This window comes from Musca autumnalis, unplaced genomic scaffold, assembly GCF_047663935.1.
Source record: "Musca autumnalis isolate F117 unplaced genomic scaffold, ASM4766393v1 scaffold_93, whole genome shotgun sequence".
NCBI classification, from domain to species: domain Eukaryota; kingdom Metazoa; phylum Arthropoda; class Insecta; order Diptera; family Muscidae; genus Musca; species Musca autumnalis.
In genome coordinates this window covers 213,510-235,982 of record NW_027412454.1, presented here as the reverse complement: position 1 = coordinate 235,982, position 22,473 = coordinate 213,510, and the positions used below count along the sequence as shown (strand labels likewise).

At 32.9% G+C, this 22,473-nt stretch overlaps 8 protein-coding genes across 8 annotated transcripts; 4 read left to right on the top strand and 4 right to left on the bottom strand.

Annotated features, from left to right (window-relative positions):
* Positions 1-781: 781 nt before the first annotated feature.
* Positions 782-1,093, bottom strand: LOC141388488 (histone H4). Its single transcript, XM_073958400.1, has one exon. The coding sequence runs from the start codon at positions 1,091-1,093 to the stop codon at positions 782-784; it is 312 nt and encodes a 103-aa protein (XP_073814501.1).
* A 321-nt stretch (positions 1,094-1,414) lies between these two features.
* LOC141388508 (histone H3) lies at positions 1,415-1,825 on the top strand. Its single transcript, XM_073958424.1, has one exon. It carries the CDS (start codon positions 1,415-1,417, stop codon positions 1,823-1,825), a length of 411 nt encoding a protein of 136 aa, XP_073814525.1.
* A 3,897-nt stretch (positions 1,826-5,722) lies between these two features.
* On the bottom strand, positions 5,723-6,097 carry LOC141388485 (histone H2B). Its single transcript, XM_073958396.1, has one exon. It carries the CDS (start codon positions 6,095-6,097, stop codon positions 5,723-5,725), a length of 375 nt encoding a protein of 124 aa, XP_073814497.1.
* A 280-nt stretch (positions 6,098-6,377) lies between these two features.
* On the top strand, positions 6,378-6,752 carry LOC141388525 (histone H2A). The gene has a single exon (XM_073958442.1). The coding sequence runs from the start codon at positions 6,378-6,380 to the stop codon at positions 6,750-6,752; it is 375 nt and encodes a 124-aa protein (XP_073814543.1).
* A 5,352-nt stretch (positions 6,753-12,104) lies between these two features.
* On the bottom strand, positions 12,105-12,416 carry LOC141388557 (histone H4-like). The gene has a single exon (XM_073958475.1). The coding sequence runs from the start codon at positions 12,414-12,416 to the stop codon at positions 12,105-12,107; it is 312 nt and encodes a 103-aa protein (XP_073814576.1).
* Positions 12,417-14,979: 2,563 nt separating this feature from the next.
* Positions 14,980-15,390, top strand: LOC141388509 (histone H3). Its single transcript, XM_073958425.1, has one exon. The coding sequence runs from the start codon at positions 14,980-14,982 to the stop codon at positions 15,388-15,390; it is 411 nt and encodes a 136-aa protein (XP_073814526.1).
* Positions 15,391-19,287: 3,897 nt separating this feature from the next.
* On the bottom strand, positions 19,288-20,157 carry LOC141388445 (histone H2B). The gene is made up of 2 exons (XM_073958359.1): positions 20,122-20,157; positions 19,288-19,668 (listed from the first exon to the last, which is right to left on the bottom strand). Exon 2 carries the CDS (start codon positions 19,660-19,662, stop codon positions 19,288-19,290), a length of 375 nt encoding a protein of 124 aa, XP_073814460.1. The 5' UTR covers positions 19,663-19,668; positions 20,122-20,157.
* LOC141388444 (histone H2A) lies at positions 19,943-20,317 on the top strand. The gene has a single exon (XM_073958358.1). It carries the CDS (start codon positions 19,943-19,945, stop codon positions 20,315-20,317), a length of 375 nt encoding a protein of 124 aa, XP_073814459.1.
* Positions 20,318-22,473: the final 2,156 nt, after the last annotated feature.

The following is a 22,473-nucleotide window of genomic DNA, read 5'->3' as shown; positions in this document are numbered from 1 at the left end:
TAAAAAATTTAATAACAATTTTTAATAATTTCATCACAAAATAACAAAAATTTTTACTTGAAGGAAAAAATAAGTACATAACATCGCAGTCAAAAAGATATTGTTGGCTTGGCATAGCATTGATGTGCGTTAGTTATATGAACAAACACACGCACACACCGACCGACGCTAGCGTATACACACATCGTCGTATTATCAAGCAAGCAAGCAGCTACCCTAACAACGAGAGTTGCCGGTAGAACATGTATTAGTGGAAATAAAGGAACATTTTTGTGTATTACGAAAAAGGAATGATCAGAGTTGCCGACGGTAAACATTTTTGAAGGCAAAAAAAAGAAGAAGAAGAAGAAAAAATGTTAAGAAAAAAGGTAATGATCAGAGTTGCCGACGGCTAACATTTTTGAAGGAAAAAAATGGAAAATTATTTGACGATGGAAACAAATTTATGAAAATAAAATTAAATGAGCAGAGTTGCCGAAGGCATTTATTTTTGAAGACAAAAGGGAATATTATTTGAAAAAAAAAAATATGAAATGTGGAAAATGAAAGAAAAAATAAAATGCACTGAAAAAAGTAATATGAAAGAAAATATTTTATGGTTAGTTTTATTTTTCATATATTAAGGTAAGTAGTTTTATTTTTGATATATTTTATTAATTTTTTTATGTTTTTGTAATTTTCAACAAGAAAATATCTCTTTTTAAATATTTTTTGTGGTCCTGAAAAGGACCGATTGTTTTGTTGTAAAAGAAAAATTCTCCAAATAGCGTCAAGAAAATATTTAACCGCCGAAACCGTACAAAGTACGACCTTGTCTCTTCAAAGCATAGACGACATCCATAGCAGTGACGGTTTTACGCTTAGCATGTTCGGTGTATGTAACGGCGTCACGAATAACGTTTTCCAAAAACACCTTCAGAACACCACGGGTTTCTTCGTAGATGAGGCCAGAGATACGCTTTACACCACCACGGCGAGCCAAACGTCTAATAGCTGGCTTGGTAATACCTTGGATATTATCACGTAACACTTTACGGTGACGTTTAGCGCCACCTTTTCCCAAGCCTTTGCCACCTTTACCACGACCAGTCATTTTTCACTTTTTTAAAAATCACTTAACACTTCACGAAAGCACAAGAACGAATGTTTTTTCGAAGGCTGGCGGCTTCTATTTATACAAAAATTGGCCTGTTTGACTAACCAAGAGTCTTAATGGAATACACATGTATTTGTGTATGTGTTAGTACACATTTTGGGCGCGCACAGCTGTCTTTACTGGTTTACCCACCCCTAATCATAGCCGCCTCTTCGAAATTTTCTATAAATACCGCTATATGGATGGATGGCACAGTTATTACAGTGTTAACAGTGTTTGTGTGCATACCTAAGTGAAGTGAAAAAACTAAAGTGAAAAATGGCTCGTACTAAGCAAACTGCCCGTAAATCAACTGGTGGAAAGGCTCCTCGTAAGCAATTGGCCACTAAAGCTGCTCGTAAGAGTGCCCCAGCCACCGGCGGCGTCAAGAAGCCTCATCGTTTCCGTCCTGGTACTGTTGCCTTGCGTGAAATCCGTCGTTACCAGAAGAGTACTGAATTGTTGATCCGCAAATTGCCCTTCCAACGTTTGGTTCGTGAAATTGCTCAAGATTTCAAAACTGATTTGCGTTTCCAGAGCTCTGCTGTTATGGCCTTGCAAGAAGCCAGTGAAGCATACTTGGTTGGTCTTTTCGAAGATACTAACTTGTGCGCCATCCATGCTAAGCGTGTCACCATCATGCCTAAAGATATTCAATTGGCCAGACGTATCCGTGGAGAACGTGCTTAAATTCTTGACGTTTTAAAAACATATTTTTTACAACAAAACAATCGGTCCTTTTCAGGACCACAAAATATTTATAAAAAAGAGATTATTTTTTCATCAAACTATTTATCATTTTTAACATTTTAAATAAATAAATATTTTTCTTTGTGTTTATTTCATTTTTGAGGCTGATTTTAGGAATATTTTAAAATTTTCTTGTATGAGTCATATTTGACGGCGTCAGTAAAAATTTCCCATTAGAAGACACATTTTATTCTTCTTCTTGAAAAAAATATAATATTACAATTTTCCCTTTCAAAGACACATTTCTGCTTCTTAAAAAAGTATTGAAATTTGCTTCTATAGGAAATTTTTGACGGCGTCAGTAAAATTATTCAATTAAATATTTTGTTCTTCTTCTTGACACAAAAAACAAAAATTATGTTATAATTTTTCCCTAAAAAGACATTTTATTCTTCTTCTTGAACAAACTTATTGAAATTTCCTTCTATATGTCATTTTTGACGGCGTCAGTAAAATTTTCCCATTGAAATGCACATTTGTGTTCTTCTTCTTCTTCCTTTTCTATGTGTATTTTTGATGGCGTCAGTAATATTTTCCTATTAAAGTATACATTTATTCTTCTTCTTTCTTTTCTATTGGTCTTTTTGACGCCGTCCGTCCATATTAATTTCTTCTTTAAAGACAATGTTTTTTCTTCTTCTTATTTTCTTCATAACAAATATTTGTTCTATTGAACTTGTTTTTGTGTGTATACTAATGTCCACAAGGCATATGTTCACTAAATTTGGCGCGAAATGTTCTCTGCAATAATGCTCTCATTATTTCTCACTCAATATGGTTGAAATTTTTTGGCGGCAAATGCTCTCTGTTTTGTTTTATTTTTCTTTTCAGATAATGATGAATGAAATATGCAATTTTTTTCTTTTCAGCAATATATATTTTTTAATTTAGTAAAATTTTAGGATAATTTTGTAAAATTATAATTTTTTTGAAAATATTAATCAAAAATTTTATCACATAGAGATGGCGAATATTTCTTGGCCATTTGAAAGGCGTAATACTGCATTTTAGAAAAAAAATTTCTTTTAAGAAAATTGTTTAAATCTTGTATTATTTTTACAAAATTGTCATAGAAAAGGGATTTATTTATTTTATTATATACATTTTTGCAAAAAATATCCAAATTTTTAACGAAATCTTGAAAAAAGTACGTGCGAAAAACTTCAGTAATTCTATATGGTTTTTTCCTTGATATGTACTAGCAAAGGAAGAATTATTTTTGGAGAATATTTTTTGTAAAAATTGATGAAATTTTTACTAAATTTTAACGAAAATGCCCTCATATTTTATTAAAAAGTAATTTTTGAGCGATTTTCATATAATTTAGCAAAAATATTTCAATTTTCAAAAATATTACCTTTGACAGTGAATGTTTGTCCATAGGTGGTATACGGTAATGGGAAGATTTTTTTAACTTTTCCAAAGAAATAACTACTTTTTATGAATAATGTTATAATTTGGTGTAAATATACAGATTCTGAAATGTTTTTTAAGAAATTTTTATAAAACTTAATTAGATTTGAGCTTTTAAATTTCTTTGAAGAAAAACTTTTCTTCATTGAAAATATGCCAACAAGAGGATTTCTGCCGTCTTGGACCACATAAAGATTTTGAATTTTTTTCACAGTGAAAATGTGAAATTTGTTAATATTTTAATTTTATCCTAAAGTAAACATATCAGGCTTTATTCTCAAACAGAATTTGGAAAAATATTTTTGAAAAAATTCATAATTTTTTCAAATTTAGTTACAAATTTGTGATTACATTTTTACAATCTGTGAAGTTAAACGCTTATAACTTTTAAACGGATAAAGGAAATTACACCAAATTTTCGTTAAAATATGGCCTGATATCTATACAAGAAATGTGTAAAATATCTTTTATAAAAATATTCAAAGATTCTTCAGAAAAATTAAATTTCTACGAAAACTTTTGTAAAAAATTAAACACGCTTCCACACAATATTTCGAAAAATATAGCTATTGACTACTATGCACTTCTCATCTTTTCAATGTACCTACCATTTTTAAAAATTGCCAATAACAATTTAATAGTACACATAAATTTGTGAGTGTATTTGTGTTACAGTGAAATATAAACATAAAAGTGAATAATCATGTCTGACGCCGCCGTTGTTGAAGCCACCGCCTCCCCAGTTGCCGCTGTTGAGAAAAAGGCACCAAAGAAGGCCGCAGCCAAAGCAAAGAAACCATCAGCTGCCCCTACTCATCCACCAACCCAACAAATGGTTGACGCCGCCATCAAAACATTGAAGGAACGTGGTGGTTCATCATTGCCCGCCATCAAGAAATATTTGGCCAGCACCTACAAGGTTGATGCCCAAAAATTGGCTCCTTTCATCAAGAAATATTTGAAGAGCGCTGTTGCCAGTGGAAAATTGATCCAAACTAAAGGTAAGGGTGCTTCTGGTTCATTCAAATTGTCCGCCTCGGCTTCCAAGGAACCCAAAGCAAAGACTGCTGAAAAGAAGAAGAAGGCCCCAGCTGCTGAGAAGAAGAAGAAGGCTGCCCCTAAAAAGGCCGCCGGTGAAAAGAAAACCGCTGCCAAGAAGCCATCTGCCGCCAAAAAGACCGCTGAGAAGAAGAAGGCTGACAAAACAAAGGCTAAGGCTGCCAAGAAAACCGGTACAGTTAAGGCTAAACCAGCAAAAACCGCCGCTAAAGCATCTGCCACCAAACCAAAGGCACCCAAGGCAAAAACAGCAGCTGCTAAACCCAAAAAAGCCGCCGCACCAAAGAAGCCAGCTGCCAAGAAAGCCGCCGCCAAGAAGTAATTTTTCCCAGAAAGATTACTTGTTGACAACATTTTTCGATATTCGAAAGCATAATATCTAACAGCCCTTTTCAGGGCTACAAATTAAATTCAAAAAGAGAAAATCTTTACTTCAAACTATTTATTATTACTACTATTTATTGTTTTATTACCTAAATAAATAAGAAAAATACACACGTGTCTGATTTTAGGAAAAATATTACCCTCACTAATTACTTTTCCTATTAGGTAATTAACATTGAGCCTGTTTTATTATGGGCATTCCACAAAATAACACCACAAACGGATTAAAATTTTAGTCCGGGTCATAAAATAAATGTGACTAATTTTTGTTTGTCTAATTATGGTCATTTTCATCTAATTTCATATTTTAGGAATTTTCCATTTAATATTCAAAAATGATAATTTTTTCTCTTTGCAAAAATTGTTTGCTGGGTAAAAGGAGATTATTTTAATCAGGAATGTTTTTCTATTCTAATGAAGTTATGTTGCAACTCTATTTTATTTCTCTTTCTATTTTCCCCTAATTCTATTTTTTCCATTGAAAGAAGTCCCGTTAATTTTTGCGCCACCACCAAAAATTTCCCCTTAAAAATGTTCGCGCTTCATATTTGGCATTGGCGTAGTGAAGTGTTACAGGCAAAATGCTTATACATGCTTGTTGTTCGTTTATACATTTTCGATATTGGTGGTGACTGCCGACGGCAATACAAAGTAACATCGCACAAGCACACACACACATACCCATACAGTGGATGGCGTGTTGTTGTACACACATAGAGTAGCCAAGCAAGCAAAAAAGCAATATGAACCACGGCAAAACAAGAATTGACGGCGTCATTTAGTAAATACATGGGAAAATATTATTTTTGCTAGAATTTGAGGAATTTTAAAATTATTTTGGTAAGTTTCTTTATTAAAAAATGTAAATAATGGAAAATAAGTGTTTCGACAAAAATTTGATCTCTTTTAAAATGTTTTTTGTGGCCCTGAAAAGGGCCTTTTATGGTAGAATTTCGACGAATTGATGAAAAATCAAGGCATTTACTTGGAGCTGGTGTATTTAGTAACAGCCTTGGTACCTTCAGAGACAGCGTGCTTAGCCAATTCACCGGGCAACAATAGACGGACAGCAGTTTGGATTTCCCGACTGGTGATGGTAGAGCGCTTGTTGTAGTGGGCCAAACGAGAGGCTTCGGCGGCAATACGTTCGAAGATGTCATTCACGAAACTGTTCATGATGCTCATGGCCTTTGACGAAATACCAGTATCAGGATGGACTTGCTTCAACACTTTGTAAATGTAGATAGCGTAACTCTCCTTACGCTTGGTACGTCTCTTCGATTTATCGCCCTTGGTGATGTTCTTTTGGGCTTTGCCGGCCTTCTTTGCTGCTTTACCACTGGTTTTTGGAGGCATTTTTCACTTTTAATTTTTTTAATCACACAAACACTTTTAACACTGTTCACAAATGATAAAAACCCAGTACCCAAACAGAATATTTCAAGCATTATGTGCTCAAATGTTTCAGGTAGTCGCAGTTGCTGTGTGGAATAGTGGCCAAACAACCCCAGTTTTCGATGTGTGTGTATTAAATGAGCGAGAGAAAAGTATAAATACTAGGGGTTCAAGTGAGTAACGGCATCATTCTGTGTTTTTTCAGTGCTAAGTGAAGTGTTCAAAAAAATATTAAGTGAAAATGTCTGGTCGTGGTAAAGGTGGCAAAGTTAAGGGAAAGGCAAAGTCCCGTTCAAATCGTGCTGGTCTTCAATTCCCCGTCGGTCGTATTCATCGTTTGTTGCGCAAAGGCAACTATGCTGAACGTGTTGGTGCCGGTGCTCCAGTATATTTAGCCGCCGTCATGGAATATTTGGCTGCTGAAGTTTTGGAATTGGCTGGTAATGCTGCCCGTGACAACAAGAAGACTCGTATCATTCCCCGTCACTTGCAATTGGCCATCCGCAACGACGAAGAATTGAACAAATTGCTGTCCGGCGTCACTATTGCTCAAGGTGGTGTATTGCCAAACATCCAAGCTGTTCTCTTGCCCAAGAAGACCGAAAAGAAAGCCTAAATTATCTCGAAAGGTATTATGGAAAAAATACAGACCATCGTATAAGAAGAAGAAAAATCCATACAAAATTCAACCAATCCGTCCTTTTCAGGACGACAAAATATATTTAAAAAGAGAAAAAATCTATTCAAACTATTAATTTTCATTATTTACATTTTATAGGAAAAGAATAAAAATGACCAAAATTTTAATATTTACATTTTATAGGGAAAAAATAAAAATTCCCAAAAAATGATATTTTTCTTAATCGGCGACAACCCTTGATTATTTTGCAAATGACATTTTTTCTTTCATATTTCCTTAGAAAATATGTTCGTTTGTTGTAACTGTTTTTCATTTCTACCCCCCTCAGCAGAATTGTGTTTGTTTTATGTCGCTTTAGTTTTTCACAGAAATAGCGAGACAGATAGAGAGACAGAGAAAGAGAGAGAGCGAAAAAGAGATCATTCGTCTCATCGATGATGTTCGCGCCAATATTCCTTAATCGATGTTCCCGCCAATGTTCGTTCATCGTAAGTTGACGATGTCTGTTATGAATGTGTGTGTGTGGTGTTGTGTGTTTGTTAGTTAGAATAACCAAATGCCTTTACTTACGTTGACGATGATGATGGCCGTTGTTAATGTTGTTGTTGTGGTTGTTAGAGTAGTAAATTATTGGGAAAAAGACTTCTGCCGCCGCGAATTTTGAGGAGAAAAAAGTAACTGTATTTGGAAAGGAAAAAATGCAGAAATGTGCGATTTTGGTGATGTTGTCAGAGCATAGAGTTAGTAATAGAGTGATGACAACATGAAGTGCGCACGGAAAAATTTTTATTTTCAAAGGGAAAAAAGTAGAGTTGTGGAAATAAATTGAGGATCATTGTTAGAAAATAACCAAAATACATAAAATAGAAGAAAAATATGTGATTTTTGTGGACATTTAAGAAAGAAATAAATTATTTTTAGTGAAAAATAAGAAGAAGAAGAAGAAGAAGAAGAAGAAGAAGAAAATTTTCAATGATTTCAACATAAAGTAAAAGAATTTATGTGATTTTTGGGACGTTTGAGAGAAAAAATAAAATATTTTTAGTGAAACATAGGAAGAAGAAGAAGAACTTTTTTAATAATTTCAACATAAAGTAAAAGAAATTTAGAAAATTATGTGATTTTTTTTGGTAATTTAAGGAAATGTGATTTAGTGAAACAAGAAGAAGAAGAAAATTTTCAATAATTTCAACATTAAGTGAGAGAAATTTAGAAAATTATGTGATTTTTTGGACATTTAAGAAAAAAATATTTTTTTAGGGAAACATAAGGAGAAGAAGAAGAAAATTCTCAATAATTTCAACATAAAGTGAGAGAAATTTAGAAAATTATGTGATTTTTTGGAGGATTATGTGATTTTTGAATAAATAAGTAAAAGATAAAATTTTTCTATGCGAGTTCATGAAATGTAAGAAGAAGAAGAAGAATTTTTCAATAATTTCAACATAAAGTGGGAGAAATTTAGAAAATTATGTGATTTTTTGGAGGATTAAGTAAAAGATAAAATATTTTTATATGAAATCATGAAACATAAGAAGAAGAATTTTTTCATGAGCAAATTTTTGAAAAAAGAGATGCTATAAAAATTTTTTAAATATAATTTTAAGAAAAATCGCAGTAAATATTAACAAAATTCAAACTAATTTAATGAAAATTTTTTTAAAAAAGGTAATTTTCATTTTAATTTAAAAAATTTAATAACAATTTTTAATAATTTCATCACAAAATAACAAAAATTTTTACTTGAAGGAAAAAATAAGTACATAACATCGCAGTCAAAAAGATATTGTTGGCTTGGCATAGCATTGATGTGCGTTAGTTATATGAACAAACACACGCACACACCGACCGACGCTAGCGTATACACACATCGTCGTATTATCAAGCAAGCAAGCAGCTACCCTAACAACGAGAGTTGCCGGTAGAACATGTATTAGTGGAAATAAAGGAACATTTTTGTGTATTACGAAAAAGGAATGATCAGAGTTGCCGACGGTAAACATTTTTGAAGGCAAAAAAAAGAAGAAGAAGAAGAAAAAATGTTAAGAAAAAAGGTAATGATCAGAGTTGCCGACGGCTAACATTTTTGAAGGAAAAAAATGGAAAATTATTTGACGATGGAAACAAATTTATGAAAATAAAATTAAATGAGCAGAGTTGCCGAAGGCATTTATTTTTGAAGACAAAAGGGAATATTATTTGAAAAAAAAAAATATGAAATGTGGAAAATGAAAGAAAAAATAAAATGCACTGAAAAAAGTAATATGAAAGAAAATATTTTATGGTTAGTTTTATTATAAGCGGTATTGTGGGCTTAGATGATGCCATTATTGGGGGGGATTTAAATGCTAAACATCCAGATTGGGGTGGAAGTAGCACTAACACTAGTGGGAGGGTTTTAAAAAACTGGCTAAATAGCAATCCAAATATATACATCAGACCAACAGAAGGCCCAACAAGACCTTCTACAACAACTGAATCATTCATCGACATTTTTATGTCAACTATAGGCCTCTGGTCTCCTGACAGGCCTAAATTGCTAGATTTTGAGTCAGATCATAAAGCTATAATGACGTACATTATCGCCAATATAGAAAGAGTACAACCAAAGGAAATATATGATTACAACTCCATTAGGATAGGAATGTTAAACAATACCCTTGCTGAGGAACTTCAAGATAGTATGCCCCCAATTAATCAAAATATATCATCACTAGAAATAGACTATGCAATAGACAAGTTCACTGCTGCTTTAAATACAGCAATGAATTCTTCCATTAAAAAGTTTACACCTACCAGGGATAGTATATCTAAACTCCCACAAGATATACTTGACCTAATAGCTCAGAAAAAAACAGCCAGAAGAAGATTACAAAGAATTGTAGATCCACATGAAGCTACAACTCTTAAAGCTATAATTAGAAATATGAATACTATTATTCAACAAAGAATTTCCTTGTTTGAAGAGCAAGAATTACTTACCAAACTACAGAAAATAAAACCGGGAAATGACATGTTCCGAAAAGTCAAAAGTTTCAGTGGAAAACTATCCAAAAGTAATATTAATTATATTACAGATGGAAATAACAGAGTTATTCTTGATAGTGAAAAAGCGAATGTCATGGCAAAAACTTTCGCCAGCACACCACAGGTTGCCAACACAGCTAACAATGTCGTCCTTCATGAAACACATAATTATATGGTTCAATTTGGTATAGATGTACTGGCGAATGGAAGCAGAATAGGACCCCCGACAAGTCTTCCAATTCGTCTCACAACCGATGTAGAAATAGGAAGTTTACTTAAATCCATGAATAACAAAAAATCTAGCGGGGATGATAAAATACCAAATTTTGTACTCAGGAAATTAGACCACAGGGCCTGGGAATACCTAGCAATTATTTTTAACCATTGCCTGAACATAGGCTATTTTCCAAAAAAATGGAAAACAGCAATGGTAATACCTATATTAAAACCAGGAAAGGACCCCACTGATCCTTCCAGTTATAGACCAATTTCCATGCTGTCATGCTTAGGGAAACTATTTGAAGTAATCATTCTTGATAGGATAAACGATCACATTGATAATAATGATCTACTCAAAGACAGCCAATTCGGCTTTAAAAAACAACATTCAACTACGCATGCTCTGCTTACATTGAATGATAAAATAACCAGAGGTTTTAATAAAAGAAGTGCGACAATTGCTGTCAGTCTGGACTTCAAAAAAGCATTTGACACGGTCTCAATCGGGGGAATACTGGAAAAGATGGGGTCCTTTTATGGTTTTAACCCTTTCATTACAAAAATTACTAAAAGTTATTTACAAGAAAGAAAATTTTACGTTTCGGTTGATGACTCTAAATCACAACACCAAAATGTACATGCTGGAGTACCCCAGGGCTCTGTACTGGGCCCAGTATTGTACAATCTATATTTGGCAGATTTACCGCCACCCACACATGACCTACATCTACTAATATATGCAGACGACATCCTAATTACAGCAACACACGCAAGCGCAAAAATAGCTAACAGGCAGCTTTGCCAATATTTAACAATACTTAAAGAGTACTTCGATAAATGGAAACTCTTTCTAAACATAGAAAAATGTAGGGCGATCATTTTTAAGGGAAAGGGCGTACAATTGTATAAAAATGCTAGAAAATACATTCCTGAAATTATAATAGGAAACCAAACGATAACAAATACCGAAACTTTAAAGTATCTTGGGGTTATATTTGAACAAGATATGAGTTTTATACGACATGTAGATCATGTAATAAAAAAAGGTCGTACAGCGTATCATTACTATCAATGGCTGTTACGCAAGAATAATGGGCTAAGTAATAAGGTTAAATTAGCAATTTATAAACAAATAGTCCGACCAACAATGGAATATGCTTTCCCCGTATGGTCTTTTATCTCGTCACATCAAATGGAACGCATACGAATTTTAGAGCGTAAAATGTTGTCACATTGTCTTGGTCTTAAATGGCGCTTGACTGAGCAGGGGTACTATATAAGTCCATCTATTAAGGAAATCTATAGTAAAAGCAAAATTGAACGCTTTGACAAATTTGCGGTTAGATTGGCCATAAATTGTTTAAGTAAATGTATTAATCATCCAAATCCAATGGTTAAAAACTTAACAATAACCATTGAAGAAGTAAATTTAATTAAAGAAAGAAAAGGTTACCTACCAGCTATGAGTCTACTTCCTCTTTCTATTGACGGAACAATATATAATTCGACAGGAAATTTAATCTTTTATCACAGGAGATACAAATCCTATAATACCGACAATTTAGTTTATAGGACTGACCAATAAACATAGGCATAATGCCATTGTAAATAGTTTGTTTTTGTTAATTTTATCTGTTTTTTGTTTATAATTAGTTTTAAGTAATTTTATAACTTGAGTTTTTCCCTTTTCTCAAGATATCAATTAAATATCTGTAAAATAATAAAAATAAATATCGAACGGGCTGGCCTTCACAATGTTCAACATTAACTATGTATATAATTTTATAATTCTAGATAAGTAGGTGACTACGTTAGAAATAATAATATAATTAAATTAGTCTTAAGAAACTTGTAAAACAAATGAATCTGGAATAAATTTGAATCTGAATCTGAATTCTGGTTAGTTTTATTTTTCATATATTAAGGTAAGTAGTTTTATTTTTGATATATTTTATTAATTTTTTTATGTTTTTGTAATTTTCAACAAGAAAATATCTCTTTTTAAATATTTTTTGTGGTCCTGAAAAGGACCGATTGTTTTGTTGTAAAAGAAAAATTCTCCAAATAGCGTCAAGAAAATATTTAACCGCCGAAACCGTACAAAGTACGACCTTGTCTCTTCAAAGCATAGACGACATCCATAGCAGTGACGGTTTTACGCTTAGCATGTTCGGTGTATGTAACGGCGTCACGAATAACGTTTTCCAAAAACACCTTCAGAACACCACGGGTTTCTTCGTAGATGAGGCCAGAGATACGCTTTACACCACCACGGCGAGCCAAACGTCTAATAGCTGGCTTGGTAATACCTTGGATATTATCAGGTAACACTTTACGGTGACGTTTAGCGCCACCTTTTCCCAAGCCTTTGCCACCTTTACCACGACCAGTCATTTTTCACTTTTTTAAAAATCACTTAACACTTCACGAAAGCACAAGAACGAATGTTTTTTCGAAGTTCAGTTTCAGTTTCAGTTTCAGTTTTATTTCCCAAATTCAGTTAGATACAATATTTTATACATGCGTATGAACTTATAATATTACTTACTCTAACACAAATTTAATTTGTTTTTCTAGAGATATACATACATATTTGATATTTTAAGATTGGTAAGGCCAGCCATTGTTTAAGTTATAAAATTAAGCATTTTGATTAATACTACCTCGGAAAAAAGGGATCAAAAACGAGGTTTACCATTGTGATTTTTTCTTAAACTACTTAATGCTAATGGGCAGTGCCCCTTAAAACTAAATAAAATAAATAATAGTAATAAAGATATTATTTAAGATCACTCCAATTTTAGGCTTACTAATAAGCCAAATAACACTTTTGTTTTTTCGTCATCTGATTTAAGTTGACGGTAGGTATCTGAAAAATCACCAAGTTTTTTTATGCATGTGAGAAAATCTTTTCCCAATAGCCGTTTGCATTCATTTTCAAAAAAGTCCATTGTTTTATCAATTTGAAGGGAAGTTTTTGCCACATTATTATCTGTGACTGCTATATTCCTATTGAGGTTTGCGGGTTGTGCTATATTAGCAGCGTTGGCATATGAAATGCCGCTAGTTACTTTCCGGCTAGTAAACTGCCTTGGTTGACTGTTTATAGTAGTCATTCTTTTTTGATTTATTTTTTCCTGGATTTCCAGGCGTTTTGGACAATTTTTATCACTGGCCACATGGCCGAAAATATTACAATTAACACATTTAATTGGTTTTCCCACAGTTTTTATAATTTCACCCGTATTGGGATCGGTATCAATATTTATTTGATTATTCTGGTCCTTTGGGGGAATTGCGCAATTGCGCGGACCATGTGATTCTCCACATTTCACACATCTGTAGGGTAATCTACAATTTGTGGAAATGTGACCAAAACGTTGGCAATTTCTACATTGTACCAAACCATCTCTTTTATATTTTGTTATTTTGACTTTGTGTGTCAACAGGTATTGAAGTCTAGAAAATGACTTAGTATCAACATCGTGCGGGAAGTGCACTAGCCATCGATCGCCCTTTAGTTTAACCGTTTTCTTTGGTTTTAGATTTGGGTTAGTCTCTTTTATGAGTTCTTCTACATCGGCTTGTTCGAATGTAGATGAAAGTTTTTGAATTAATAAAGTATTGGGTTTAAAATCTTTTGGAGTGTATGTATAAAATGATATTTGTTGCGATTCTAAATATTTACGGACTGTTTCATAGTCTTCAGGTTTTGTGAGTTTAAGATGAAATAAGTTTTTATTTATAGTATTTGTTGTAAATAACATATGATTCAAGAAATTTTTTAGTTTCAATGAAAAATTCTTTAAGTTTTCATTATAAATTTTAAAAAGGGGTGGGCTGGCCTTACCTTTTGATTTTTTTGTATTAATATTGCTGTTCATGTTGTTATTATAGCTGCTCTCATTTGCTTTTGTTCCATTGAGTACGTCCCCCGGTTGTGTGTCATCTACGTTGCAAACAGCCGGCGTTGCTGTTGTTTGGTCTTCAACATCGGCATCCATGAGGTCTACGGCTGCCTCATCTGCCCAATCACTTTTTAGTTTAATATTATTCGCATCTTGAATTTGCTTATTTTGATTTTCATTATTGTGCATAATGTCACTATTGGTGTTGTTATTTTTTGTCCACTCATTAGGTATGTGAACATCCACTTGTATATTGCCTGTTTCTATCAGTTGTTGTACTGTTAAATTTAGCTGTTTTATTTTGTCTTCAAGACTTTTTATTTTTTGTTTTTCTTGTATACTCTCTTCTAGTATTCTTTTATATTTGTTAGTTAAATTTTTTAGTTCTTCATCTTTTTTTAGTTCTTCTTCTTTATTGTTTATATCATTATTTAAGTTTTTGTTTAGCTTTTTTCTTTTGGTCGCGATAGTGACAAAACCATCGGCGTTATTTCTATTTTCATCATTAGCACTTTTTGTTTTAGCACTATTTCCATTATTATGGACACTTTCAGCAGTTTTTATAGTCTTTTTGTTCTCGGCGCTAGAGCCGAGACCAGACATTTTAGAGTCTTTTGCCCTTAGGCTAATTTTCTTCTTCTTCTTCTTGAGTTTGAAACAAAATTTATCTCCAAAAGAAGAATAGATTTCACTTCATTTTCACTTTTGTTTTCACTTTGCACTTTAGCTAACTTCCATCACACTTGATGTTTACTGTTCGAGCTTTAAGCTCAGAATGTTGTTTTTTCGAAGGCTGGCGGCTTCTATTTATACAAAAATTGGCCTGTTTGACTAACCAAGAGTCTTAATGGAATACACATGTATTTGTGTATGTGTTAGTACACATTTTGGGCGCGCACAGCTGTCTTTACTGGTTTACCCACCCCTAATCATAGCCGCCTCTTCGAAATTTTCTATAAATACCGCTATATGGATGGATGGCACAGTTATTACAGTGTTAACAGTGTTTGTGTGCATACCTAAGTGAAGTGAAAAAACTAAAGTGAAAAATGGCTCGTACTAAGCAAACTGCCCGTAAATCAACTGGTGGAAAGGCTCCTCGTAAGCAATTGGCCACTAAAGCTGCTCGTAAGAGTGCCCCAGCCACCGGCGGCGTCAAGAAGCCTCATCGTTTCCGTCCTGGTACTGTTGCCTTGCGTGAAATCCGTCGTTACCAGAAGAGTACTGAATTGTTGATCCGCAAATTGCCCTTCCAACGTTTGGTTCGTGAAATTGCTCAAGATTTCAAAACTGATTTGCGTTTCCAGAGCTCTGCTGTTATGGCCTTGCAAGAAGCCAGTGAAGCATACTTGGTTGGTCTTTTCGAAGATACTAACTTGTGCGCCATCCATGCTAAGCGTGTCACCATCATGCCTAAAGATATTCAATTGGCCAGACGTATCCGTGGAGAACGTGCTTAAATTCTTGACGTTTTAAAAACATATTTTTTACAACAAAACAATCGGTCCTTTTCAGGACCACAAAATATTTATAAAAAAGAGATTATTTTTTCATCAAACTATTTATCATTTTTAACATTTTAAATAAATAAATATTTTTCTTTGTGTTTATTTCATTTTTGAGGCTGATTTTAGGAATATTTTAAAATTTTCTTGTATGAGTCATATTTGACGGCGTCAGTAAAAATTTCCCATTAGAAGACACATTTTATTCTTCTTCTTGAAAAAAATATAATATTACAATTTTCCCTTTCAAAGACACATTTCTGCTTCTTAAAAAAGTATTGAAATTTGCTTCTATAGGAAATTTTTGACGGCGTCAGTAAAATTATTCAATTAAATATTTTGTTCTTCTTCTTGACACAAAAAACAAAAATTATGTTATAATTTTTCCCTAAAAAGACATTTTATTCTTCTTCTTGAACAAACTTATTGAAATTTCCTTCTATATGTCATTTTTGACGGCGTCAGTAAAATTTTCCCATTGAAATGCACATTTGTGTTCTTCTTCTTCTTCCTTTTCTATGTGTATTTTTGATGGCGTCAGTAATATTTTCCTATTAAAGTATACATTTATTCTTCTTCTTTCTTTTCTATTGGTCTTTTTGACGCCGTCCGTCCATATTAATTTCTTCTTTAAAGACAATGTTTTTTCTTCTTCTTATTTTCTTCATAACAAATATTTGTTCTATTGAACTTGTTTTTGTGTGTATACTAATGTCCACAAGGCATATGTTCACTAAATTTGGCGCGAAATGTTCTCTGCAATAATGCTCTCATTATTTCTCACTCAATATGGTTGAAATTTTTTGGCGGCAAATGCTCTCTGTTTTGTTTTATTTTTCTTTTCAGATAATGATGAATGAAATATGCAATTTTTTTCTTTTCAGCAATATATATTTTTTAATTTAGTAAAATTTTAGGATAATTTTGTAAAATTATAATTTTTTTGAAAATATTAATCAAAAATTTTATCACATAGAGATGGCGAATATTTCTTGGCCATTTGAAAGGCGTAATACTGCATTTTAGAAAAAAAATTTCTTTTAAGAAAATTGTTTAAATCTTGTATTATTTTTACAAAATTGTCATAGAAAAGGGATTTATTTATTTTATTATATACATTTTTGCAAAAAATATCCAAATTTTTAACGAAATCTTGAAAAAAGTACGTGCGAAAAACTTCAGTAATTCTATATGGTTTTTTCCTTGATATGTACTAGCAAAGGAAGAATTATTTTTGGAGAATATTTTTTGTAAAAATTGATGAAATTTTTACTAAATTTTAACGAAAATGCCCTCATATTTTATTAAAAAGTAATTTTTGAGCGATTTTCATATAATTTAGCAAAAATATTTCAATTTTCAAAAATATTACCTTTGACAGTGAATGTTTGTCCATAGGTGGTATACGGTAATGGGAAGATTTTTTTAACTTTTCCAAAGAAATAACTACTTTTTATGAATAATGTTATAATTTGGTGTAAATATACAGATTCTGAAATGTTTTTTAAGAAATTTTTATAAAACTTAATTAGATTTGAGCTTTTAAATTTCTTTGAAGAAAAACTTTTCTTCATTGAAAATATGCCAACAAGAGGATTTCTGCCGTCTTGGACCACATAAAGATTTTGAATTTTTTTCACAGTGAAAATGTGAAATTTGTTAATATTTTAATTTTATCCTAAAGTAAACATATCAGGCTTTATTCTCAAACAGAATTTGGAAAAATATTTTTGAAAAAATTCATAATTTTTTCAAATTTAGTTACAAATTTGTGATTACATTTTTACAATCTGTGAAGTTAAACGCTTATAACTTTTAAACGGATAAAGGAAATTACACCAAATTTTCGTTAAAATATGGCCTGATATCTATACAAGAAATGTGTAAAATATCTTTTATAAAAATATTCAAAGATTCTTCAGAAAAATTAAATTTCTACGAAAACTTTTGTAAAAAATTAAACACGCTTCCACACAATATTTCGAAAAATATAGCTATTGACTACTATGCACTTCTCATCTTTTCAATGTACCTACCATTTTTAAAAATTGCCAATAACAATTTAATAGTACACATAAATTTGTGAGTGTATTTGTGTTACAGTGAAATATAAACATAAAAGTGAATAATCATGTCTGACGCCGCCGTTGTTGAAGCCACCGCCTCCCCAGTTGCCGCTGTTGAGAAAAAGGCACCAAAGAAGGCCGCAGCCAAAGCAAAGAAACCATCAGCTGCCCCTACTCATCCACCAACCCAACAAATGGTTGACGCCGCCATCAAAACATTGAAGGAACGTGGTGGTTCATCATTGCCCGCCATCAAGAAATATTTGGCCAGCACCTACAAGGTTGATGCCCAAAAATTGGCTCCTTTCATCAAGAAATATTTGAAGAGCGCTGTTGCCAGTGGAAAATTGATCCAAACTAAAGGTAAGGGTGCTTCTGGTTCATTCAAATTGTCCGCCTCGGCTTCCAAGGAACCCAAAGCAAAGACTGCTGAAAAGAAGAAGAAGGCCCCAGCTGCTGAGAAGAAGAAGAAGGCTGCCCCTAAAAAGGCCGCCGGTGAAAAGAAAACCGCTGCCAAGAAGCCATCTGCCGCCAAAAAGACCGCTGAGAAGAAGAAGGCTGACAAAACAAAGGCTAAGGCTGCCAAGAAAACCGGTACAGTTAAGGCTAAACCAGCAAAAACCGCCGCTAAAGCATCTGCCACCAAACCAAAGGCACCCAAGGCAAAAACAGCAGCTGCTAAACCCAAAAAAGCCGCCGCACCAAAGAAGCCAGCTGCCAAGAAAGCCGCCGCCAAGAAGTAATTTTTCCCAGAAAGATTACTTGTTGACAACATTTTTCGATATTCGAAAGCATAATATCTAACAGCCCTTTTCAGGGCTACAAATTAAATTCAAAAAGAGAAAATCTTTACTTCAAACTATTTATTATTACTACTATTTATTGTTTTATTACCTAAATAAATAAGAAAAATACACACGTGTCTGATTTTAGGAAAAATATTACCCTCACTAATTACTTTTCCTATTAGGTAATTAACATTGAGCCTGTTTTATTATGGGCATTCCACAAAATAACACCACAAACGGATTAAAATTTTAGTCCGGGTCATAAAATAAATGTGACTAATTTTTGTTTGTCTAATTATGGTCATTTTCATCTAATTTCATATTTTAGGAATTTTCCATTTAATATTCAAAAATGATAATTTTTTCTCTTTGCAAAAATTGTTTGCTGGGTAAAAGGAGATTATTTTAATCAGGAATGTTTTTCTATTCTAATGAAGTTATGTTGCAACTCTATTTTATTTCTCTTTCTATTTTCCCCTAATTCTATTTTTTCCATTGAAAGAAGTCCCGTTAATTTTTGCGCCACCACCAAAAATTTCCCCTTAAAAATGTTCGCGCTTCATATTTGGCATTGGCGTAGTGAAGTGTTACAGGCAAAATGCTTATACATGCTTGTTGTTCGTTTATACATTTTCGATATTGGTGGTGACTGCCGACGGCAATACAAAGTAACATCGCACAAGCACACACACACATACCCATACAGTGGATGGCGTGTTGTTGTACACACATAGAGTAGCCAAGCAAGCAAAAAAGCAATATGAACCACGGCAAAACAAGAATTGACGGCGTCATTTAGTAAATACATGGGAAAATATTATTTTTGCTAGAATTTGAGGAATTTTAAAATTATTTTGGTAAGTTTCTTTATTAAAAAATGTAAATAATGGAAAATAAGTGTTTCGACAAAAATTTGATCTCTTTTAAAATGTTTTTTGTGGCCCTGAAAAGGGCCTTTTATGGTAGAATTTCGACGAATTGATGAAAAATCAAGGCATTTACTTGGAGCTGGTGTATTTAGTAACAGCCTTGGTACCTTCAGAGACAGCGTGCTTAGCCAATTCACCGGGCAACAATAGACGGACAGCAGTTTGGATTTCCCGACTGGTGATGGTAGAGCGCTTGTTGTAGTGGGCCAAACGAGAGGCTTCGGCGGCAATACGTTCGAAGATGTCATTCACGAAACTGTTCATGATGCTCATGGCCTTTGACGAAATACCAGTATCAGGATGGACTTGCTTCAACACTTTGTAAATGTAGATAGCGTAACTCTCCTTACGCTTGGTACGTCTCTTCGATTTATCGCCCTTGGTGATGTTCTTTTGGGCTTTGCCGGCCTTCTTTGCTGCTTTACCACTGGTTTTTGGAGGCATTTTTCACTTTTAATTTTTTTAATCACACAAACACTTTTAACACTGTTCACAAATGATAAAAACCCAGTACCCAAACAGAATATTTCAAGCATTATGTGCTCAAATGTTTCAGGTAGTCGCAGTTGCTGTGTGGAATAGTGGCCAAACAACCCCAGTTTTCGATGTGTGTGTATTAAATGAGCGAGAGAAAAGTATAAATACTAGGGGTTCAAGTGAGTAACGGCATCATTCTGTGTTTTTTCAGTGCTAAGTGAAGTGTTCAAAAAAATATTAAGTGAAAATGTCTGGTCGTGGTAAAGGTGGCAAAGTTAAGGGAAAGGCAAAGTCCCGTTCAAATCGTGCTGGTCTTCAATTCCCCGTCGGTCGTATTCATCGTTTGTTGCGCAAAGGCAACTATGCTGAACGTGTTGGTGCCGGTGCTCCAGTATATTTAGCCGCCGTCATGGAATATTTGGCTGCTGAAGTTTTGGAATTGGCTGGTAATGCTGCCCGTGACAACAAGAAGACTCGTATCATTCCCCGTCACTTGCAATTGGCCATCCGCAACGACGAAGAATTGAACAAATTGCTGTCCGGCGTCACTATTGCTCAAGGTGGTGTATTGCCAAACATCCAAGCTGTTCTCTTGCCCAAGAAGACCGAAAAGAAAGCCTAAATTATCTCGAAAGGTATTATGGAAAAAATACAGACCATCGTATAAGAAGAAGAAAAATCCATACAAAATTCAACCAATCCGTCCTTTTCAGGACGACAAAATATATTTAAAAAGAGAAAAAATCTATTCAAACTATTAATTTTCATTATTTACATTTTATAGGAAAAGAATAAAAATGACCAAAATTTTAATATTTACATTTTATAGGGAAAAAATAAAAATTCCCAAAAAATGATATTTTTCTTAATCGGCGACAACCCTTGATTATTTTGCAAATGACATTTTTTCTTTCATATTTCCTTAGAAAATATGTTCGTTTGTTGTAACTGTTTTTCATTTCTACCCCCCTCAGCAGAATTGTGTTTGTTTTATGTCGCTTTAGTTTTTCACAGAAATAGCGAGACAGATAGAGAGACAGAGAAAGAGAGAGAGCGAAAAAGAGATCATTCGTCTCATCGATGATGTTCGCGCCAATATTCCTTAATCGATGTTCCCGCCAATGTTCGTTCATCGTAAGTTGACGATGTCTGTTATGAATGTGTGTGTGTGGTGTTGTGTGTTTGTTAGTTAGAATAACCAAATGCCTTTACTTACGTTGACGATGATGATGGCCGTTGTTAATGTTGTTGTTGTGGTTGTTAGAGTAGTAAATTATTGGGAAAAAGACTTCTGCCGCCGCGAATTTTGAGGAGAAAAAAGTAACTGTATTTGGAAAGGAAAAAATGCAGAAATGTGCGATTTTGGTGATGTTGTCAGAGCATAGAGTTAGTAATAGAGTGATGACAACATGAAGTGCGCACGGAAAAATTTTTATTTTCAAAGGGAAAAAAGTAGAGTTGTGGAAATAAATTGAGGATCATTGTTAGAAAATAACCAAAATACATAAAATAGAAGAAAAATATGTGATTTTTGTGGACATTTAAGAAAGAAATAAATTATTTTTAGTGAAAAATAAGAAGAAGAAGAAGAAGAAGAAGAAGAAGAAGAAAATTTTCAATGATTTCAACATAAAGTAAAAGAATTTATGTGATTTTTGGGACGTTTGAGAGAAAAAATAAAATATTTTTAGTGAAACATAGGAAGAAGAAGAAGAACTTTTTTAATAATTTCAACATAAAGTAAAAGAAATTTAGAAAATTATGTGATTTTTTTTGGTAATTTAAGGAAATGTGATTTAGTGAAACAAGAAGAAGAAGAAAATTTTCAATAATTTCAACATTAAGTGAGAGAAATTTAGAAAATTATGTGATTTTTTGGACATTTAAGAAAAAAATATTTTTTTAGGGAAACATAAGGAGAAGAAGAAGAAAATTCTCAATAATTTCAACATAAAGTGAGAGAAATTTAGAAAATTATGTGATTTTTTGGAGGATTATGTGATTTTTGAATAAATAAGTAAAAGATAAAATTTTTCTATGCGAGTTCATGAAATGTAAGAAGAAGAAGAAGAATTTTTCAATAATTTCAACATAAAGTGGGAGAAATTTAGAAAATTATGTGATTTTTTGGAGGATTAAGTAAAAGATAAAATATTTTTATATGAAATCATGAAACATAAGAAGAAGAATTTTTTCATGAGCAAATTTTTGAAAAAAGAGATGCTATAAAAATTTTTTAAATATAATTTTAAGAAAAATCGCAGTAAATATTAACAAAATTCAAACTAATTTAATGAAAATTTTTTTAAAAAAGGTAATTTTCATTTTAATTTAAAAAATTTAATAACAATTTTTAATAATTTCATCACAAAATAACAAAAATTTTTACTTGAAGGAAAAAATAAGTACATAACATCGCAGTCAAAAAGATATTGTTGGCTTGGCATAGCATTGATGTGCGTTAGTTATATGAACAAACACACGCACACACCGACCGACGCTAGCGTATACACACATCGTCGTATTATCAAGCAAGCAAGCAGCTACCCTAACAACGAGAGTTGCCGGTAGAACATGTATTAGTGGAAATAAAGGAACATTTTTGTGTATTACGAAAAAGGAATGATCAGAGTTGCCGACGGTAAACATTTTTGAAGGCAAAAAAAAGAAGAAGAAGAAGAAAAAATGTTAAGAAAAAAGGTAATGATCAGAGTTGCCGACGGCTAACATTTTTGAAGGAAAAAAATGGAAAATTATTTGACGATGGAAACAAATTTA